The sequence below is a fragment of the Empidonax traillii genome, unplaced genomic scaffold (assembly GCF_003031625.1).
Source record: "Empidonax traillii isolate 1590-97213 ecotype Southwest subspecies unplaced genomic scaffold, ASM303162v1 scaffold204:size1584377, whole genome shotgun sequence".
In the NCBI taxonomy this organism is placed as follows: domain Eukaryota; kingdom Metazoa; phylum Chordata; class Aves; order Passeriformes; family Tyrannidae; genus Empidonax; species Empidonax traillii.
Genome location: NW_020955397.1, coordinates 692190 through 712753, shown reverse-complemented (window position 1 = coordinate 712753; position 20564 = coordinate 692190). Strand labels below are relative to the sequence as shown.

The 20564-nt window shown below is 47.1% G+C and overlaps 1 protein-coding gene across 2 annotated transcripts in view; it reads left to right on the top strand.

The window, feature by feature from the left end:
* Nucleotides 1-20564, top strand: part of COL5A1 (collagen type V alpha 1 chain) — a 136163-nt gene that overhangs the window by 73063 nt on the left and 42536 nt on the right. For both annotated transcript variants that reach the window (XM_027887149.1, XM_027887148.1), the window contains exons 10-21: nucleotides 306-347; nucleotides 589-651; nucleotides 6505-6579; nucleotides 8238-8330; nucleotides 11015-11071; nucleotides 11188-11241; nucleotides 11859-11912; nucleotides 12753-12806; nucleotides 14438-14491; nucleotides 15386-15439; nucleotides 16843-16887; nucleotides 19060-19113. In XM_027887149.1, the coding sequence (XP_027742950.1) occupies nucleotides 306-347; nucleotides 589-651; nucleotides 6505-6579; nucleotides 8238-8330; nucleotides 11015-11071; nucleotides 11188-11241; nucleotides 11859-11912; nucleotides 12753-12806; nucleotides 14438-14491; nucleotides 15386-15439; nucleotides 16843-16887; nucleotides 19060-19113 (699 nt within the window). The remainder of the gene's footprint in view (nucleotides 1-305; nucleotides 348-588; nucleotides 652-6504; nucleotides 6580-8237; nucleotides 8331-11014; nucleotides 11072-11187; nucleotides 11242-11858; nucleotides 11913-12752; nucleotides 12807-14437; nucleotides 14492-15385; nucleotides 15440-16842; nucleotides 16888-19059; nucleotides 19114-20564) is intronic.

Below are 20564 nucleotides of genomic sequence, written 5' to 3'. Positions count from 1 at the left end.
GTGTTTAGGAAGGTGACCCTTGCTGGGCTGAGGGTGGGCCTGATGCCGGGGTCAAGGGCTGTTTGCCATACCCTCAGTGATTTAAACAGACATTATTTGGCTCTTCAGTGGGCCTTCTGTGCCTTTGGCAGCAGGGACACAGGAGATTTTCATCCAAGAGGGTGGAAACCCTTCATCTCGGGGTGCCTCTGTGTAGCAGCAAGACCTGAAATATTTAGGCACAGGACTTAAATAAAGCCCTGGAATCAAAGTGACCTGGGGGATGTGCCTTGCTAATCACTTTTTTTTTTTTTCCTCTTGCTCAGGGTATGCTGGTGGAAGGCCCACCTGGTCCTGAAGGCCCAGCAGTAAGTGGCACTTTTCCCCTTGCTCTGGATTTTGGGATGCACGTGGAGGGCTTGGCACTCGGCTGTCCCTGGGCTCTATTGCTTCCATATGCCACACATGTGCACAGAGTGCTTTGGGGTGGATTTTCTGGTGCAAAAATAAACAGAAGGCTCTAAATCTTTTCCTGCTCATTGTATAAATCTGCTACAAATAATAATGCATTTTAGTGGCTTATTTTTTTCCTGTCTTTTCCCATGCTAGGGCCTTCCAGGACCTCCAGGACCAACTGGACCCGTGGGCTTAATGGGTGACCCAGGGGAGAGGGTGAGTATTCATGTTTTTCTCCTCTTTGCTGAGGCTTTGGGTGGGTTTATGTGCGCACAGTGGGACTGTGGTGTGTCCCTGGAGCCCTAAAATCCTGCTCATCCTGTAATGGCACTTTCCTCTGAGTCAGCACCCAAAGGAGCATATGATGGGGTACAGTGCTGACCTTTGGGGTAAAAGGTTGGGAAACAGCCATGTTAATCAAATATATTAAGCCATTTTCCAAGTTAAAACCAATAGTTTGGGCTGAAAACCCTCTGTTCTCTGTGCTCCTTCCAGTGCAGGAGCTGGGCTGTGGCACTGGGAAAACAGGATGAGCAAACACCAAAATTACTAACACAGTAAAATGAAGTTCAGCTACTCTTCTGCATCCTCACTGCAGCTGGTGCTGTGAGTCCTGCCAGAGGGTTTGGGTTTGGTTGGGACCAGGATGGTCCTGGGGTCACACCAACCCCACTGCTGTGGGTCTTTCCTTACATTCCTTTTGTGTCCCAGGCTGCTCCCAGTGGGAAAGGGGCTCTTTGTGCAGCACTTCACCTTTGCTGTACGTGGATTATTGGTCTGTACCAGCAGCACTAGAGACTGATTTATGTGCTTTAGCAATGCAATAACTTAGGTTTTGATGTTACTGTAAATCAGTTTTGTCCCTGGCAGCCACTGCTTTGTAAACTGCTGTTGCAGAAGCCTCTGGCTTCAGGATGTCTCATCAAAGGCAGCTGCTCCCAAGTGCTTTTGTGGATTGTGACCCAAATCCCATAATTTAACACCTCGCTTCAGTCAGAGCTGTATATTTATTTGTTATTGCTGAGTCCCCACCTGGGATCAGGAGTTGATGACCTGTGTTTTGGGAGCTGCTGAACTCAAGCCTCAGGTCAGTGAGCGGTGCATGAGCGCCATTCCAGCAGCAATTCCAGTGCTTGGCAATGCCAAAAATTAAAACCCACTGTCCTCGTGCCCTGAGCTCAGTCCCTGGAATGACCCAGTTACCAAGACACTCCTCACTTGCTTTTATTCACCTGCAGCTCAAGCCTGTTCCTCCTCCCTGGCAGAGGCAGCCAGGTGAGCACACCTGGGCAGATGTGCAGCAGGCTGCCCACTGCCCCCAGGCCTCCTCCCAACAGGAATTTTGGCCTGGCATCTAGTGGAAAATTCACCATGGCACAGCCAGGATCTGGCCTTGCAGAGAGGCTGAGGTGGGAACAGATGCAGACTCTCTGCCTATGTAGGGCTTCCTACTTTCCTGGCAAATTCATTCGCTTGGACAAGGTAGGAAAAGACAACGGGAAGCTCTGGCTGGATAAGGGAGTTTTACTGTTCTGATATGTGTCTCACACATTTAATTGCTGCAAATGCTTTAAGTGTTTGTGTCATGGCCTTGATCATATTTTTTTTTTTCTTTAACATTCCTTTTGTTTGGTCTCAGTTGAGAGCCAGAAAGAAGAAGGGGGAGAATTCCTTTAATTACAGAAGATCAGAACAAGATCTCTGTGCCCCCAAGTACCTCCCCTTAGCCTTGTTTTAACTGTTGCAGTGATGCCAGAGTTCTGCCATGGTTTCCTCTGCGGTGGCCGTTTCTGTGTTTCCTTTTCTTTCTGATGTACCCACGTTGCAAAATGCAACCACTGGGAGAATTAAAATCATTGCTGACCTGCACTGGGAAGTGAATGCAGCAGTTTTAAGGTGCACTTGAGGAGATTCCTCAGCTGTTCAGGCATTCCTGTGACAATATCCCTAACCTGGGCACAGGATTTTTTTTTTTTTAGCAGAGGTTCTTTGTTGCCTTCTTGGTCCTGGGGGGATTGGCCGGAGCCTGCTGGCTGCTGCATTCCCACTTTCCCCCCCCCCCCAGAGCACTGCTGGAGAGACCCTCACCTCATTTACACTCCTGGTGTATTTATTGTGTTTTTTGATGGAGCAGTAATAACGTTTCTGGTGGTTGTGACACGACTGAGAACGAGGGGCCCTGACTGTGCTCCATCGATCAGTGCCTGCGAGCTCAGAAAGTCGATACAGGCTGCGGGCTCAGCCCAGGGCTGTGAGCCAGTGCCACTGCTCGTGGAGAGCTGGGCTTAACCCTTGTGGCACTGCAGCTCTGGACCCTCCTGAAGGAGCTAGGGCAGGCTCTGCAGCCTTGGGGTTGGCTTCCCAGAGGATGGGTGTGTTTTGCATCTTGCAGTAGTCAAGGGTTAGTCAGAAGAGCTGCGTGGCTTCATCAGATTCTTGGGAGGTCTTCATCCTGCTTGGGTTCCTGTGTGATGCCCAGCTTCCTCTTCTCCTCCCTTGGATGTGCTGTGTCTACTCCTGCATTCCTGGCAGGCTGGATGCTGCCCCTGGTGACAAGGGAGTGTGTTTCTGTCATTTGTCCAGGCAGATGCAGACATTTGCTGGCCAAGCTCCTCTTGAACAGCCCTGCAAAGCCAACCAGCAGCAGACACACTGTCCCTGACGATGCTGCTCCACACCCTAAAATGAAAGGAATAATTTGCATTCTAGCACAGGCAGCACATCCTGCTTTTCCAAGTGTCCAGAACAGAGTGTAATACAACATACTGTGCACAGAGGAGTGATGAACTTGCAGAGCCAGGAACTGCAACTGTATTAAAATACTCCTTTTCAATTAGAGCAGCTCCACTTTTAATTTGTTTATTATTAACCCTGCGCGTGGCTCATGAATTTACATGACTTCCCTGTGTACTGGGAGGAACAGTCCCTCTGCCTGCATCTGATAGAAAGGCTTTTTATTTGCAATCAGGCAGGTGCACTGAATTAATGTACCAACAATATTCAGCTATGTTAATATTGGCCAACACTCATTTAGCTCTGGTTTATTCATCATGTCAGCTCGTTCATTTTTCCCAGTTATTTTACAACATGCAGAGGAACTTGTGTCAATGGCAAAGCTGTGGAGCAGCCTGTTTGTGGGAGGTTTCAGAGGGCTCAGCTGAGGGGAGGGCGGTTTGGGATGACTTAGGCAGGTTTCTTTGAGCGGTGGGAAGAAGGAAATATGGCACTTAGGAGACCAAAGAGTTATTTCATGGGTACTCCAGACTGGAATGAATCAACTGGGAAAATGTGCTGTTTTGAACAAGATGAGCTGCAGCATCAGAGCAAAATGCAGCTCCATCGCTCTCCCCATGGTGTGTTTGGAATTCTGGGGAGTTCCAACCCTGAGGGAAGGCTGATCACAAAGCAATAGCTGTATCTTCCAAGACCATGCAGCCATTGAGTCCCAAAGGACTTATTCCCCTGGGGACAGTTTTGTACCTCAGAAGTGCAATAGGATCCCTGAAATCCTTATTGGGCTTCTGCAAGGCTTGATATTTTCAGGGTGCTGTTTCTCCCATCAGATGGCAAGTGCTGCCTTACCTAGCAGAAACCAAAATCTGCAAGAAAGATTCTTCTCTTACATAATTTTCTGACCAGGGCTGAAAATGGCACAAAAATAATCAGAGAGAGAGAGAGAGAGAGAGAGAGACACTCAGTGAATTTTGAGGCTCGGCACTGTGGGCTGTTGGGTAGCACTCGAGGAGCCCCAGCACTAACACACTGAGGTTTCAGTTTAACCATTCCCTTGAAATATTGCACCAGTGTTTGCACTCAGCGTGGCATTTTAGAGCACTGCACCAAATGAAAGTTGAAGTCCCCATCCCTGGCTGCCATATATCAGCAAATCCCTATTTACATAACGAGAGCGACACAGATTTACACCCCGAGCCTGGCAGGCTGCATTTCTTCGAGGCATTCGTGAATTTAAATTTACAAAGTGCTTTATGGGTTTGATTTTCCTCCGTTTCCCTTGCCCCCCGCTGATCCATCCCACAAGGAACAGACCTCCCACACCCAACCTGAAACAAAAAGAGGCATTTATGGGTATAAAAGCATTGCATCAACATTTGTCAGGCAGAGTACACACACGGAGAGATAAACAAATCTCGTTCCTGATCTGTCACATGCAGGACTGGAGTTAAAGGAGAAGAGGGAGAGAAAAGAAAGTTTATTATATAAAACAAGTCTGGCCTAAATTATTTATGGGGCTTCTGCTCCAACAGATGGGACTGGCCTCTGCACCTCATCAGCAGGGTCAGGGACTCCGGTGTCGACCAGACTGAGTAAACAGCGCGAACGCAACACCGTGAGCTTGTCTTGAAAAATGGATGGGCTGGTGTGTTCTGCAGCCTCCCTTCGCTGCTGAGGGAGCTGCTGGGTTTTTTTCCTGTATTTTTTTTTCGTTGTTTTTTTTTTCCTGATAAATCACTGGCTGCAGCTCTGGCTGCTGCAGCGGCGCTGGGAGCGGCGTTGTTATTCCGAGCTGGTTGCGGTGCGGAGCCGCGCTCCGGGTCCGTGGGGCTCCGGGTCTGCAGGGCAGCTCTGCCCTGTCATTGTGGTGCAGGTCCCCACCACAGCCCCGTCCTGCCTGGGGCAGGGTGGAGTAGCCACAGCTCCTCGCCCCCACCCTGGTGCTGGGCTCTAATTTAGGGCTTGGAACTCTTGGCTTGGGTTCCTTTGTAAGTGGGAGGCAATAAGGGAATTGTGAAGTGGAACACAGAGGGAATGGGAGAAGGAGGAGCACAGAGGTGAGAAATGCAGAGAGAACGTTCTGGAAGACAGTGGGGCAAAGATAACACACCAACTGTTTTGGTTTAGTGGTTTGGGTTTCTTTAATGCTCTGATTTTTAGGGACTTAGTTACCTATTTCTCTTTCCCTGATCCTTTGCCCACCTTTATTCACCTCCCTTTGCTTTGTGGGGCTTTATGTGACCCTGTAGCATGTCCATCTCTGTCTGTGATTTGTGACAGAGTTTTACATTACTATTATTTTACTATTGCACGCACTGGAGGGCCTCAGACAAGTTGAAGAAAGTGAGAACTAACACAGATATCTGTTGCTTGCCCTTCCAACAGCATTGGTTTTCTATGGATGGATTTATTATTGGCATTTACTAAATAAAGGAGTATCCAACACCTCAATCTTGAGCTGTTGGCCAGGCAGTCCTGTCTGTTTGGCCACAAAATGAGCACCAGGGCTTATTTTGGCCTCACTGGGATGTGGTCAAGTCACTCATACCTTAAACTGGTATGAATAGTTGGATGTCACCCTCATTTGCATGTGGGATCACTGGGTGGGTGTGTAAATTGGGGTTAACTTAAACTTTCTGTCAAGTCCACAGTTGGGACTACAGATAATCCATGGGCTGCCTTAGGAAAATTGGCCATATTTGATTATTTATAGCTTCATCAATGGATCTTTTACTGCACACTTGTTCCTTTAGTACAAGTTAAAGACACTCGACTGATGTTAATCAGCACAGCTCCATTGAGATCCACAGAGTTTGGCTGATTTACAGCTGCTGACAGGATCACTCTATTGGAGATGGAAGTGGCCTCATAGGACTTAAAAAAAAAAAAGGGGGGAAAAAAGCCAAAAGAGAGAAAAATGGAATGACCCAGAATGACTGAACACTACGGAAATGAATTTATCTTTCTCCATTTCTATCTCACAGACCCTGAGTTAGGAAGCTTCATATTTTATTTTTTTTTAATAGGTTTTAACTAAACATTGATTCCATGAACATGCAGCATTGCAGAGATTTTTATTGCTCACTCGAAAATTGCACATGGCAGAGCTTGGAAATGTGGGGGCCAGGATGGAAAAAGAGGGAATTACTAGGAAAAGTCGTGTGGGCTTGCAGATGCACTTCCAGAAAATTTGCCGTGGCATTGGGATGTCTACAAGCTCAATCCCTGTGTGTCAAGACAATATCATGGCATATCCCTTTATAGCCACAGCTGCTTATGTATGGACATGATCAAAATGATGCTATAGAAGTTTATTTTTACTTGTTCTTCTTGCAGGGACCACCTGGTCGCCCAGGTCTTCCAGGAGCAGATGGTTTACCAGGACCACCAGGGACAATGCTTATGTTGCCCGTAAGTACAAACGTAACTAAAAAAAGCATTTAAATGAGTCAGGTTTCTTGGCTTTGTTGCTGTTCAATGCCTGTTCCTGCAGAAGCCTCCCATCTCTTTCACACCCAGGACACATTTTCCTTGAGGTAAAAGATGGATCCTGATGGCTTTCCTTGTAAATTTACTTTTTGCAAAAGCACTGTAACTTCTTCACTGGTCAAAAGCACCAGGTTAAAATTTCCAGAAGGGATGAGCAATCATAGAATTCATAGGATATCCTGAGTTGGAAGGGACCCACAAGGATCCAACTTCTGGCTCTGCACCCCAAAAACCCCACCATGTGCCTGAGAGCATTGTCCAAACACTTCCTGAACTCTGAAAAAGCGTAAGTGTTTCTGCCTGGGCACGGTGTTGGAGACAAAAACACATGAAGAAGTAACTGAAGACACTTCCAAGGGCCAATTTTTCATGCAGAGTCCTCCTTCCTACAGCGAGGAACCTCAAACACTTCTTCAAAGCCAAAATTATAAGCACCTGAACAAACTGGTCTTCTTTGATGACACGTGGTAAATTTGTATTGGTTTTGGTCTCCTACATGAAGCCAGTAAGTACCAAATCAGCCTTCTTGGTCCTGGGATGCTGAAGGAATGGTTATATTTTGTGTCTGCTTTGATGTGAGACAACCCGAGGGAATCCAGCTGCTGAAAATAAGTGGTTGGGTCCTGAAGGGAAGGAGTTTTTAGTGACAAACCTCAGCACACTTGTACAGGCTCCAAAGGGCTGGGTGAGGCTTGGGTAAGTTCCTGGCAGGGTTCCTGAGCAGGCTGGGCCAAGAGCTCGGCGTGGAGCTCAGCTGGCCATTACAGTGAATTTGTTGGCCCCTCCAGAACCAACCACGGGCCCATAAATTGCATCTCTTTGAATCTCCTTGCCAAGTCGGTGTGGTCACACACCTAACACCGACCAGGGGAAAGGCCAAGGTGAAATGGAGGTTACAGAACCATCCAGGTGGGTTCTGCAGCCAGGAGCACCCTTCCTGCAAAACCCCAAGCACACACCTAAGGCAGGAGGAGGGTGTGTGCCCAGGAATGTGGGGCTCTGGGGGTGGAAGAGGCAGAAGGAAACACTAAACTCCTTCTCTTTCAGGTGTGGAAATAAAACATAAATGCCTGGGGTTTCTAAATCCTTTGGGTGCTGAGGGATCCTGGCTTGAACAATAGGCCAGACTCTGGTTTTTTGGAGCAAACTGCCACGCTTGAGAAACGCAGCCTTTGTCAGGGCAAACGGGCAGCTACAGCCAAATAACCTGATCCAACCCCGTCTGCCTGGGGTCTCCTGACCAACAGCATCCACAGAGGGGAATATCAGCCCTGTGAGAACTGTGCACTGAGTTCTGAATGGTAGTGTGTGAGGTCCTCACGTGCAGAGCCCACAATCCCCCTCATTGTGAGTCCCTCCGGGCTGGCAGAGCTCGCCGTGCGGGTGCGGACGTGGGAAGCGCGGCTGGTTTGTGGCTCTGAGCTGGGTGACCCGAGCGTGGTGGGTTAATGGGATGGTCTGGGAAGGCAGTGATGGATTTGGGTCAGTCATGCTGAACCAAATCGTTTGGGAGTCAGGCTGCTGTGAGGGTGGGAGGACAGCAACCCGGTGACCTGCTTTCTCCATCTTGTCCCCATCAGTTCCGCTTTAGTGGAGGAGGAGATGCTGGATCCAAAGGACCTCTCGTTTCAGCCCAGGAGGCCCAAGCCCAAGCCATCCTGCAGCAGGCCAGGGTAAGTGGTTGGAGGTGGGATGTCTCCTGCAGCAGGTTCTCGTGGAAGCAAAGGAAAACCAGAATAAATGTGTCAGAGGAGACATCTTCATACTTACACCCTTCATGGTGGTGGTAACAACTCATCTGGGGTGGAATTGCTTGTGTTCCTTGGAGATGATGACGCCTCAGTTTGGATTTTTATTAATGGCCAGCAAGGGTCCAGGTCCCAGAAAGATGATTTTACATTGTCTACAGCCTTTGGACCAGACCTTTTGCTGGTCCCAGACCTGTTGGCTCCAGTGCTGTTTGTGCTGTTTGTGCTGACGGTTTTGAGGGTCCATATGAACAGTTGTGGATGTGCTCTAGGAGATTTCTTTCTTCTGTGTGTGGGTTTGTGTTTTTTTTCCCAATAAATCATAATAATTAAACGTAAGCCATGGATGGAAGCTGTTCCCAGCCCCACGAATCTCAGCAGGCAGATTTGTAATTTTCTTTAATGTACTTATTTGGAAACACATGATGGCTATCCATGCAATGTTTCTTTCCATGGATGACCTTATTGATTGATGATCAAATCATCCCTGCTTTAGTGGTGACAAAAAGCTGGTCATGCACATTCCCAGTACAGCTCCTGTTCCCTGCCTGGATCAGTGACTTAGTGCATAAAGCTTTGTGCTCATCTGTTCAGAATAAAAATTTTTAGCCAGTGCAGCTTAGAAATTTTTCTGCCGTGAGTGGTTGTGGTGGTTTTTTGGTTTTGTTTCTTTTTTTAAAGTTTGATTGTTTAACATGATCGTTGCCACGTTAAAAGCAGAGATGCAAGAGGCACAATTCCAGCAGAAAGGAACACCTGGGGAGAGCCACAAAAAAGTTGTGTTTGTCCTGATCTTGCCCAAGAGGAACCAAATTCTGGCTGTTTAAGGAGGCAGTTCCCAAAGGGACATGGTTTTGAGACATTGCATTTGGGGGCAGAGCTGAGATGTGCTCCTCAGGTCCAAAGCCCACATCTGTCTGCAGCTGGAATGTGCCGTGTGTTGTTCAGGGCTCTTTGCAGTCGCTTCAGCACAGGCTTTTTGGGGCTGGGCTGCTGAAATGGGCTAAAAAGCAATTTATTTCACCCTTCAATGCAATAAAATCCATTGGGATCTCCACCCAGCCGAGTGACACTTGCTCCTTTTGGGTTTATAACAAGGAATTTGGCTTAGCTGGGGCTATTCTGGATTCCATCCAGCTGCCCTTTTACAAAGGAGTTTGATTTTATACTTATTCAGGTAGAGTACAGGGCCTTGATTCCACCAGTCACTGCATTTTCCTGTCCATTAACCTTGTTCTGAGAATAATATCGGCAGATTATGTTTCTGGTGTTGCCTTGTCAGTCTTAATTTCAAGCCTGCCTATGGTTTTTCCATCAGCATTTTATTTTGCTGGGAAATAGGGAGTTTGACCTGATAAACGTTTCATGAGAAGCACCTGCTTTCTCAGACTCTCTGGTTTTGTTCTTTTTCTTTTTCCCCTGCCTGTTGAAAATTGTGATTTATGAGAAAAAAAAAGCTCCCTCCTCCCACTCCAGGTCTTTTTCTTTTTTTTTTAAATTTTCAAGTTCGGGGAAAAAAATTTAAAAATCAAATAAACACTGGGTAACTTTGGAGCTCTGGATGAAAAGTTGTTTATTTTTATAAAGGAAAAAATTAATTCCTTGGTTAACTTCAAAATTTTTGGCTGAAAACTTGGATACCAAAGCAGAAAGGGAAATAAATGCAAATTTTTTTTGTGGTGAAGCCACAGGATATGGCAGGAATGGAAAAGGACTCCTGCAAGGGGGAAGATGCCTTCTTTCCTTTTCTGGGTTTGTTTTTCTTGTTATCACTGCTGTTAATTGCATTATTAGGTTGATTTATTCCCTTAAAATTTGGCTTCCATTAGACACCAAACGTTATCCCAGCCAGCAGTGGTTCAGAGCATCTCCCTTTTAATGGGGTGTTGTAAAAAGATGTCACATAATCCAGCATTTGTGCAATATTTATGCCATTCCAAGTGCAATCACGGGTAGATTTTAATTACTGGAGTACACAGATAATTACAACTCTTTGAAAGTGTTGAATTGTCACGAGGGAACAAATTGTCTGAGTGATGTTTTAAGTGTGGACCAGCTCCATTACCCACCATGGAAATTATTCACTTGATACATGGTTACATGACTCCTTAATTATTGAGCTAAAAGCCCCCTGTTGCAAATAGAACTGTAGTTCAGTTTGGACCATAAAGAAAAAATTCTGCTAAACTGAAGTGGGATCATAAATATTTATGTCCTCTCTCAGCAGACTCGTGCACCAGCCAGGGGGTTTCATAGAATCATGGAATGCTTTGGGTTGGAAGGGACATTAAGGATCATCCAGGAAGGTGGGCAGGGACACCTTCCACTATCCCAGGTTGTTCCAAGTCCCATCCAACCTGGCCTTGGACACTTGCAGGGATGGGGCAGCCACAGCTTCTCCGGGCAAAGAGGGGTTGTTTGTCCATTTGTGGATGCCAACGTGCTGTTGGGGCAGCAGGTTACACTTCCTGGGGATGCAAACGTTGCTCCAAGGATTGGTGGTCTCGGGGCACGGAGAGAACGTGTGGCTGGTGGTGCAGTGGTGGCTTTGTCCCACTGGAGCAACAAAGCAGAGACACAACTGAGCCCCCTTTCCCTTTGTGTTGCAGCTGGCGCTGAGGGGACCAGCGGGGCCGATGGGGCTGACGGGGCGGCCGGGCCCCATGGTAAGTGAGGGCACAGGAGAGGGTGGAGCTCTGGGATACCTCCATGAATGGCTCTTTCTTTACATGGTGTGATTCTGTTGTGGAAAAACGAATCTGATTGTGTTCTCTGTCCAAAGGGACCCCCGGGCAGTGGAGGACTAAAGGGAGAGGCTGGAGAAATGGGACCTCAGGTGAGTGTGGGCACATGGGGTGACTGGGGACAAAGAGAGGTGTGGAGCAGCCAGTCCTGCTTTAGAGGCTGTTGGAAAGGAGGGATTCAGTAATCCAATGCCAGTGGAACGTAGGAAGGTGTGAGAACATCTATTTTGCATGTAAATGTCCCTCCAAGTGTCTGAATCTGGACAGGATTTTAAGCCAACAGTGTAAAAATCTGCAGGTGACTTTGCCTTCCTGCAAAGACATCTGTGGAAGGGTCCTGTAAATACAAGATAGGCTGGAGTGTGGGGAGTTCAATAATGCTCAGGAAGTTGTTCTTCCGAGCTGTAAATCCTTCATTAAGGCGAAGTTGCCAGTTTCTCCTGATGCAGGATGTGATTTATCTACCCTGTGTGGAGCTGCTTCCAGGGCAAAAGCTTCCTCGTGGATAAGCGCCCACAATTCCCATCCGGAGATGCTCAGTCCTGAGCTTTCTCTGTGTGTTTGGAACTACAGGCTCTGCTCGAGGGGTTCACCTCCCACTTGGTAGCCCTGACAGCCCCAGCAGTGCCTGATCTGGGCACTCATCAGGGTCTGTTCCTCGTGCCTTGGGGTGATGGCATTTCATCCTCTCTCCTTGATGCCTTTACAGGGTCCACGAGGCATCCAGGGCCCTCCTGGTCCGGCAGGAAAACCAGGCCGCAGGGTGAGTGTCCTGGCAGCTGCTCCGAGGCTGCATTAGCTACAATTTCTGCTGGAAAGTGTTTCTGCTGCCAAACAATCCCCCAGCGCCCAGAGCGTTGCACAAGAGCCGGCTGGAGGCCAGGCAGGGGCTTGTCCAGGACCTCTCCGGACATCTGGACGGACAAGAATGAGGATGAGAGTTAAAAACTGGGCAGTGTGGGGAGAACTGCAAGGCCACACGTCCCACTCTTTTTATCCTGTTTGGGTTTTTTTGGGGTTTTTTTGTGTTTTGTTTTGTTTTTTTGGCTCTGCAGCTTTGAGGTTGTAGCTGCATAAATGCCTTGAAGTGGTTGGACAGTCCTGAAGGCTGGTGGAGTGTGAGGAGGATCCAGCCCCTGAGGGGGTTCTGGAGTTGGTATAAATCCTGCTCCCTCTTTCTGTTGACATCCCCAGTGGTGATTTTTATTTTGCACCATCCTCTGCCTCATCACGATTCAACTTGCCAGAGGAAAAACCGAGCAGGTCTTTCGTGTGACCCACTTCTGGCTTCCTTAAAGGAGAAATTATCCCATTTCAATTTGCAGACATCATCATTACCATATCCTAAAGTGTGCTGGAAGATAATTATTTCAAATAAAAATCAATGACCATGTCCCAGCATCCCATGCAGTGAAGCAGCTTTGCTGCCGTTTGTCTCCCGTTAGCTCCGGGGCTGAGCCTGGATGTTGCTCCAAACACAGGGCAGGCGTTTTTCCCTCCCCAGCCCATGAGATCCAACTTAAATAAACCCTCACTTTGCACAGACGTCCCTGTGGCCACGACCTCCCCTTTGTGTGTGACTCTTCGCTTGTCTCTGTTGCAGGGCCGAGCTGGCAGCGACGGTGCCCGGGGAATGCCAGGCCAGACAGGACCAAAGGTAGCACCACACATTTATGTCTTTTGGGAATCTGCATCTGCTTTTTAGCAGGAATGAACTGAGGGGCCTGAGGAGAAGGAGCCCACCTTGCTTTGGAGGAGGTTGTTTTTGGTGGTCCAGAAACTCCTGTGAAGTTGTGAAAGTTGAGGGAAGTTAAACACACTCCTAGAAGGCACAATAGCAATTTTTTTTCTTTTTCTTTCTATTTTTTTAGTACAACTTTTTTTTTTTTTAATTACTGGATCCTCTTAAGGATGAAATATGCTCCCTTGCTTCAGAATGAAATATGTTGCAGTTGTAGAACAAATACTTCAGAATCCCAATTACAGAATCCAAACATGAATGAGTGGTTGGAACCATCCTAGAATATAACTACCAAAAGCATCCTTATTAACTGAGGGAGGAAATGCAGGAGGTGTGGTGAGGAATTCTAATCCCCTCGTATTTTTGAGACAAAATCCCTTCATTCTGCTGGTATTACCAAGCAAGGAAGAAGCTGCTGCACTGAAATTGAATGCAGAGGAAGTTTGCTCAGGGAATCATGTCTTAGAAGGTTTAAGTACTTTATTATGTAGATAGTTAAGGCTGGAAGAGATGGGGGGTTTTGATACAGAGACAGGAGACTGCAAATCATTTATCCAGTAAAGTGCTTTAATGAGCGTCGACTGCCCTCAGAGGAGGGGATGCCAGGGAAGAAGGGAAACAGAATAACGAGCAGTGCTGGAAAGGAGAAGGAAATTTGCTGTGAGCAGAAGCAGAGAGATGCTCCAGGACCTGCCAAAAAGAAGGGAGCTGGAGGTTACTCAGAGTGCATCCCAGCCAACCTTGACCCACCCACTCTGCCCTCCCATCTGCCCAGGTGTGATGGAATTCTCCTCCCTTGCTTTCCTTTCCTTTTTAGAAGGGAGGAGCTGGTACTATTTTAGCAATTCACATACCATGAGCGTGTGAAAATACAAGTGGCTTCACCCCTTTACAGTGAAAAAGGGACTTTTCTGTCTGTGGGGCCTTCCTCTCTGTCACCCACGATTTGCAAACACCCCTGTGCTGTCTCTCTTCTCCAAAGGTTCGGGACATCTGGGAAACAGCTCTCTGTGCATTCCTGCCCTAGTTTCATTAAGACAACTTCCAGAATTTATTTACATAGATTTCTTTCCCTGGAGTGTCCAGGAGAGTTAAAAAGGAGGTATGGGATGGATTGCATTAAAGCTCAGGATGGTGGTTGGGAACCTGTTGGTAGGTGAGGGAACACCAGTGTCCAGTTTGCTCACCAGTGGAATGCAGTTTGTAATTCCACAGAATTAAAACTAAATAAGTATTTGGACTACAAAAACCTGTCTAGAAGGGAGATGTTTTAGATCATGGAGAAGTCACTCAAAGAAACTCTGAAATCCGCATGGAAGAGCATTTAAACTGTAGGTGTTGGAGGAGTTTAACTGCAAATGACTTTGAGATGGTTGGGTTTTTTTCTTGTTTTAATCTATAACTTTGAAATCGTCACTGGTCTGATGCAAGGTGAAGGCTGAACGTCTGAGGGAGCAAATCGATCCCTCCTTGACACAGAAAAGAAACAAATTGGAAGGATGTTCAACTGCAGGTGGAAATGTGCTCTAAACTGGTGTTTCTTTCAGGGTGACCGAGGGTTTGATGGCTTGGCTGGTTTGCCTGGTGAGAAGGGAAATAGAGTAAGTTTTCTTCTACTTGTCTTCAGGGCACTGGCTGGAATAAAACCTTGGCAAGAGGAGGTGGCTGGGAGAGACTGGGAGGAGGGCAGCTATTGCTGGGGATGAGCCACAGTGGTTTAATTAAGAGAGGATGAATGTCCCTAAGAGCATGTGGGATGTCACAGCATCCCTCCCAGCATTCCCCTCCCAGGAAGCTGCAGGATCCTTCTGGGATTGCTCAGAATTGGAATGGAGGGGGGGAAAAAATGCCTTAATAAAATCAAACTAAAAATTAAAACAGGAGGCAAAAGCTGCTGTTAGACAGTGCAGTTGGGGATGCAAATTGCCAGAAATTACACTGGGTTTAATCTCTTTGCTTTGTAATTAAACAATGGAGGGGGTAAAAAAAATGCCAGGAGGTGGTTATTTTGGCAGGCTACGTGTCCCTCCCCTCCCTGGAGATACAGCTACTGCTTTATAAAGCAAGGGAGTGTTCGAGCAGCAGAGATTGAATCGTGATTACAAATTACACAGGGCAGGGGAGATGATGCCTGGGAGAGATGTTTAATCAGCCAGCACTGGAGTGGCATGGCCTGGGCACAGCAATAACTGTGTGCAGAGCACGAGTCCTGCTCCTCAGGGAGATCCTTGCTTCCCAATCCCTTGACAAAGTGTCACCAGTAAATCCCATGAGCTGCAGCCCCTGGGGATGAGTTTGTGGGTGATGGAGCCCATGAGGGGTAGAAGCTGCTGCTTCAGGGAGCACAGAGACAGCAGCTATGAGGGTACAAGTGCCTGCAGCAAGTGCAGACAGAGAAATCAAGTCCATCACTTGGTTTATCCCCATTCCCTGATGTTTTCCGTTGCCAAAGTGCTTCTGCCTTCTCTGAAGCATTCTCCGCCTTTCCTTTATAGGGTGAGCCAGGCCCCCACGGACCCCCAGGGGCACCTGGAGAGGATGGGGAGAGGGTAAGTCTGTCTGTGGATTCAGCAGCCCTTTGAATTCCTAACGAACCCCTGTAAACAAGAAGCAGATGCACCATGAGCCAGAGACGTGGCAAGAGCAGCCGGCACACGAGACCTCGGTCCTCGTGCCCTGGGGATGCTGCTGGTGGCTGTGGAGGGAGGGGAAGCACAGCAAGGAGTTGGGAGTAAAGTGAAAAAGGAGAATTTGGTTTTAAAGATCTGGTCAGAAAGCTCGGGTTTTGTTAAAGGAAAAAAAAAAGAGAACCCAAGAAAAATGTGAGCAAAGTAGCGAGTCTGATTTCCTAAGACCCAGCGAATTGTAGTAAAACTCGGGCAGCAGAAATTCCCGGCAGATGCGGGAATAGAAGATTAAATTGTTCACTTCTCTTTCCACTCTGTTCAGTCAATAATCAAAGATCTCTAGCAAAGCTCAAACTAAGTGATTTCGGCTCCAGAGAGCCTGGTTTAAAGGGAGAGATTGAAAATGCTGAACCCGGGGGTGTGAGGAGCGTGCGGTTTAACCGGAGGAGCCGCTGTGGATTTCCCAGGCTCTAATCCCCTTCCACGATATTTTCTTTCCACCTTGGGCTATTTATTTCCTCTGTAAAGCTCAGGTAATAACACCTTCCTCGCCACAGGGTTGGGAGGATTAATTAGTTGCGGCTCTAAAGTGCTTTGAAGTCGAACAGAGCAAACCCGTGTCTTGCGGGGGAAGAACGAGTGTCTGGAGAACTTTAATCCTAAAAGAGAAAAAGAAACCATATGAGGTGTGCAGGGAGCATGGAGGGCATAAATGAGAAGAAGAGCAGGAATTTTATCAGCAGAGAAGGAGGGTCTACAAGGCCTGGCCTCTAGGATTGATTTCCTAAGAGGGAGCCTCAGGTTTTGGGTTGTTAAAAATGACTCAGGGGAAGCACCATCTAAAAATTTTGGGGTTTTCTTGGGACATCAGCAAGATATGGGAATAAGGGGATAAAGAATCACCCCTTTGCTGCCCCTGGTTTATCTGAGGAACCCTAATTTGGCTAAACCACATTCCCAGGGTGTTGCTCCCATACTTCCTTGCCATTCAGTTTTTTATTAAATCTCGTGGTTATTGTCTCACATGCCCTGAATTGTTTCTACAACATCTTGTCTGGTAGCAAAATCCATCTTTATGAACATCAACATGAATTATGAAGTATCCTTAGAGCATTTCTAATCCCTGGTAAATTCTGCACACACAGAGTTAGTCTCCAGGCTTACAAGGTCTTCCTCGTGCACAGATTCCCTTCCAGTCCTCCAGGGAATCTGCTTCTCTGTGTGAAATATTATTTAACAGGAAAGAAACACCTGTGATTTGACTGCAATATAACTGGTTTATTCTGTCTCTTGCTGCTTCTCTTCTTTTCTCTGCTGCTGAACAGGGAGATGATGGAGAAGTTGGACCCAGAGGTCTTCCTGGAGAACCTGTGAGTATCTTCTTTGTTGTCTTCTTGTACTGCAGCACTGCTTTGGGCCAGGTCTTGATGTGATAATGGTGTTTTTAGGGGTCCCATGGGGCAGCTCTCCTGGTACTAAGCAAGACCCTTGAAGTCCTTTTCTGCTCACAGTGAACAAAACTTCATCAATTTGCAGTTTGTTTCTGTTTGGGCCCCCAGCTGAATCAGGAGGTGGGAATTCCTGGTCTCAATAAGGTTAATGGAGATGTCAGTGGTGTTGGACAAAAACCTTTGGACCAACCCAAATAAACTCTTTCACAGAGTATCCCACTGAAAAAAACCCAATTGAGTTGTCAATTAGATACCCTGAGAAAGTATTTTTTCCCCCTAATCCTGAGTATTTCTTTCTTTACTGGCAACAGCAAGCCCTGCTTCTGGCTGGCTGAAGATTTTTGCGTGTAGTACAGTTGTTGGCTGCTTATTTCATCCAAAATGCATTTCCTTTGTTATGAAAAGAACATTATCTGTCATTTACCGCCGGCTTTGCTTTCAAAATGTCTTATTTGGTTGTTCTAAGGCGCGGCGTGGTGGCCCGAGAGTAATTGATGGGAATTGTTGGACACAGTTCATGTGAGGAAGGGAAGGGTTGGCATTTACAGACTCACTGGAACTAAATTATAGACAAGATGTCTGATTAACTTCTGGGAAAGATTAATCAACTCAGCTATCTCCTTAGCACATGTCTAAGCAATAACTTATGGGTTATTAACTTCTTAAAAGCTTTTATGTGCTCAGGTAACACAGCAACAAAAGAGGAGCTTAAATGACGGTAATAGACGCAGGGAAGTTTATTTTTGTTTCAGCAACGTGAGTAAAAATACCTGGGATGGCCAGAACAAAGGTTTCAGTTGCATTACAGGAAGCTTTGTCATAAATATAAACATCCTAAATCTGTGTGTTTTTCTTCTTCTCTGCCCTGAGCCTAAGGAGGGTCTTTTCAGTGACTGAAACTACTGGTGGGACTTCAAAATGGGTTTGCCTTCATCCTGCTCCATTTCCTTCCAGTTCCCATCAGTTGACAGCAGCAGAATTCCTGCTGTGCTGGGGTTTGTGCAGCTTTTTCAGTGCCTGGGACAGATCCCTTGGTTGATGCATCCAGTTTTGGCTGGCGTTTTTTGCAGGATCAAAATCCCCACAGCCTCCAGGATCAGGCACTTTATTAATGTCACTTTACCCTGTAACATTTCATTTTAAATCCTCGGTTCTCTCTGCATCATAAAAAGGGGGACATATAATATTTGAGCAGACAGATGAGACCGCTCATCAATCATGAACGATTTTCCACCATGACAATGAATGAGCATCATCCACACGAATTCCCAGTGTTCCCTTATGGTCCCTCATTTCAGAAAGGGCCTGTTTTAAAAGATGAGCTCTCAGACCTGCAGTGAGTGCACACAGACCCCATCCCTTTCCTGCTCCTGGAGGTCCAGGAGGTGCTGGGATGTGATTTGCAGAGCTTCCTATTGCAGGAATGCAACCCCCCTGCCTTGTTTCTGCTTATTCAGTGTGATTCTCCAATCCTACCAATTTCCCCGAAGATGACATGAGGTTAAATGTGGTGAGAAAGCTGGAAATGGAAAGAAAACACCAGAATACCAGGAGTCTTGACTGGTTAAAGCTGAAGAACCAAATGGCTTTGAAAATGTACATTTGTGCTGTAGGCTGAAAACCTTTCCCAGCCTTGCTGAGTTGTATAGATTGTTGATGATAAAAGCTAAATCTGGAGAGATTTCGAAATGCTGACCCTAACAATCCATTAGTGTTATCAAGTCATCCTTCATAACACTCCCCATCTAGAATGACTTGGCTGCAAAGCGTTTTGCATCCTTGTGTGCATTACAGGGTAATCCAGGAATATGATTGAATTAATCAAAACAAGTTGGTTCAAGCGGGTTTTCTTCCAATCCAAAGAATAAATGCCTGTATTATTTATCTTTATAATTCAAGGCTATGTGCACACAGGATTTCTTCCCCCTCCCAGTCTGTAAGTCAAGAAAGCTGCTGTTGCTGCACTGCCAGCCCTGACGTGTCCCTGGGCAGTGCAGTGCTCAGCCAGGCACGAGCTCATCCTAATCCATGCTGGGGGGAATTGGGCACTGGGAATGCTTAACCACATTTGTTTCCCCCCCACCACCACAGGGACCCCGAGGACTGTTGGGACCGAAGGGGCCACCAGGACCCCCGGGGCCACCGGTGAGTTCCCCGGCGCTGCTGCCCTGCCTGAGCCTTGCAGACAAAAATACCCCATCCCCATCAGTCATTCAGGCAGATGATCCAGCTGCATGATTTTCTACATCTGTGCAATGAAAAGCAGTGGTATTTCAAAGAAAGAAAAAAAAAAGATGGCTCAAAGTCTCTATTTTCCCCCATTTCCAGTGGTGTCACGTCCATTTAGGGCAGCTGAAGATTCGACCCACCTGAGTAAATATTAATGCCTCGCTCAGGCTGAGGGGCAAGAATGGGAGTTATTAACACAGTGGCTTTGCTATTAACTTTTGCCTGAGGGCTGGTGAGGCTTTAAAACAGTTTGTTCATATCTTAGGTGAAAGCTGAGGAAGGAGCACATTGGTTTATATTCAGGAGACAGTCACCTTATCCCTGGAAGTGCTGATGCAGGGGCTGTCTCCCTAAATCACTGCTGCCTGCTGGAGTCCCAAAACTTAAAAACCCAAACCCTGCTGGAGCTGAAGGGGTCAGTGTTTAATGGGGGAGCGTTGTTAAGCCCTTAACCCCTCCTGGGATGTGGAGACATCTTTGCTGGGAGCTCCCAGACCTGCTGAAATTTAATGAGGAGAAATCTAATGCAGGATTTGCTCCAAAACTGTCTCATCTCCCACAGATGTGATGTAATACCCAGATACTTTGTGCTGCCCCACAGCAAAAGATTAGCCTGGAGAACAGGGGGCTCAGGGAGAGCTTCTTGCCCTCTCCCTGAAAGGAGGTTGTAGTGGGAGGTGGGTGTCAGCCTTTTCTCCCAGGTAACCAAATGAGAGGAAATGGTCACAAGTGGCACCAGGGGAGGTTTGGATTGGTTATTAGGAAAAATGTCTTCATGGAATGGGTTGCCAAGCATTGGAATGGGCTGCCCAGGGAAGTGGTGGAGTCACCATCTCTGGAAGTGTTCAGAAACCATGTGGATGTGGCACTGGGGCACATGATTTAATGGTGAATGCAGTGGTGGTGGTGGGTTGATGGTTGGACTCGATGATCTTCGAGGTTTTTTCCGACCTTAACAATCCCATCATTATAAACCAGTGACAGGGGCACATCTCCACCTGACCATGCACCAGGTTATCCCCTCAGGGAAAGTTTGAGCCTAGTTGCCCTTTGTTTTGGCTCAAGGCAGCTCAGCTCTGTTGCCTTTCCCTGCTACCTGGTTGAATGATGCCTTGCATCCCAAGGCAGGTGTTTTTTCCCGTTTTCCTTTGCTGCTCTGTGCCTGTTTGCTGTCAGAGGCAATCCAGCTGTGGTATTTAGCCAGGATTTGCTCGACCTGGTGCTGATTCTTCCTCCCAGGCAGGTTAAACCAGTGGGGAAAACACTGAAATGATTTTTTAAAGTGTAAACTGGATCCGTGGAATTGGCTGCTCTACCAAACACCTTTAAAAAATTGTTACCTTTCCACGTGGCCCAAAGGGCCTCCC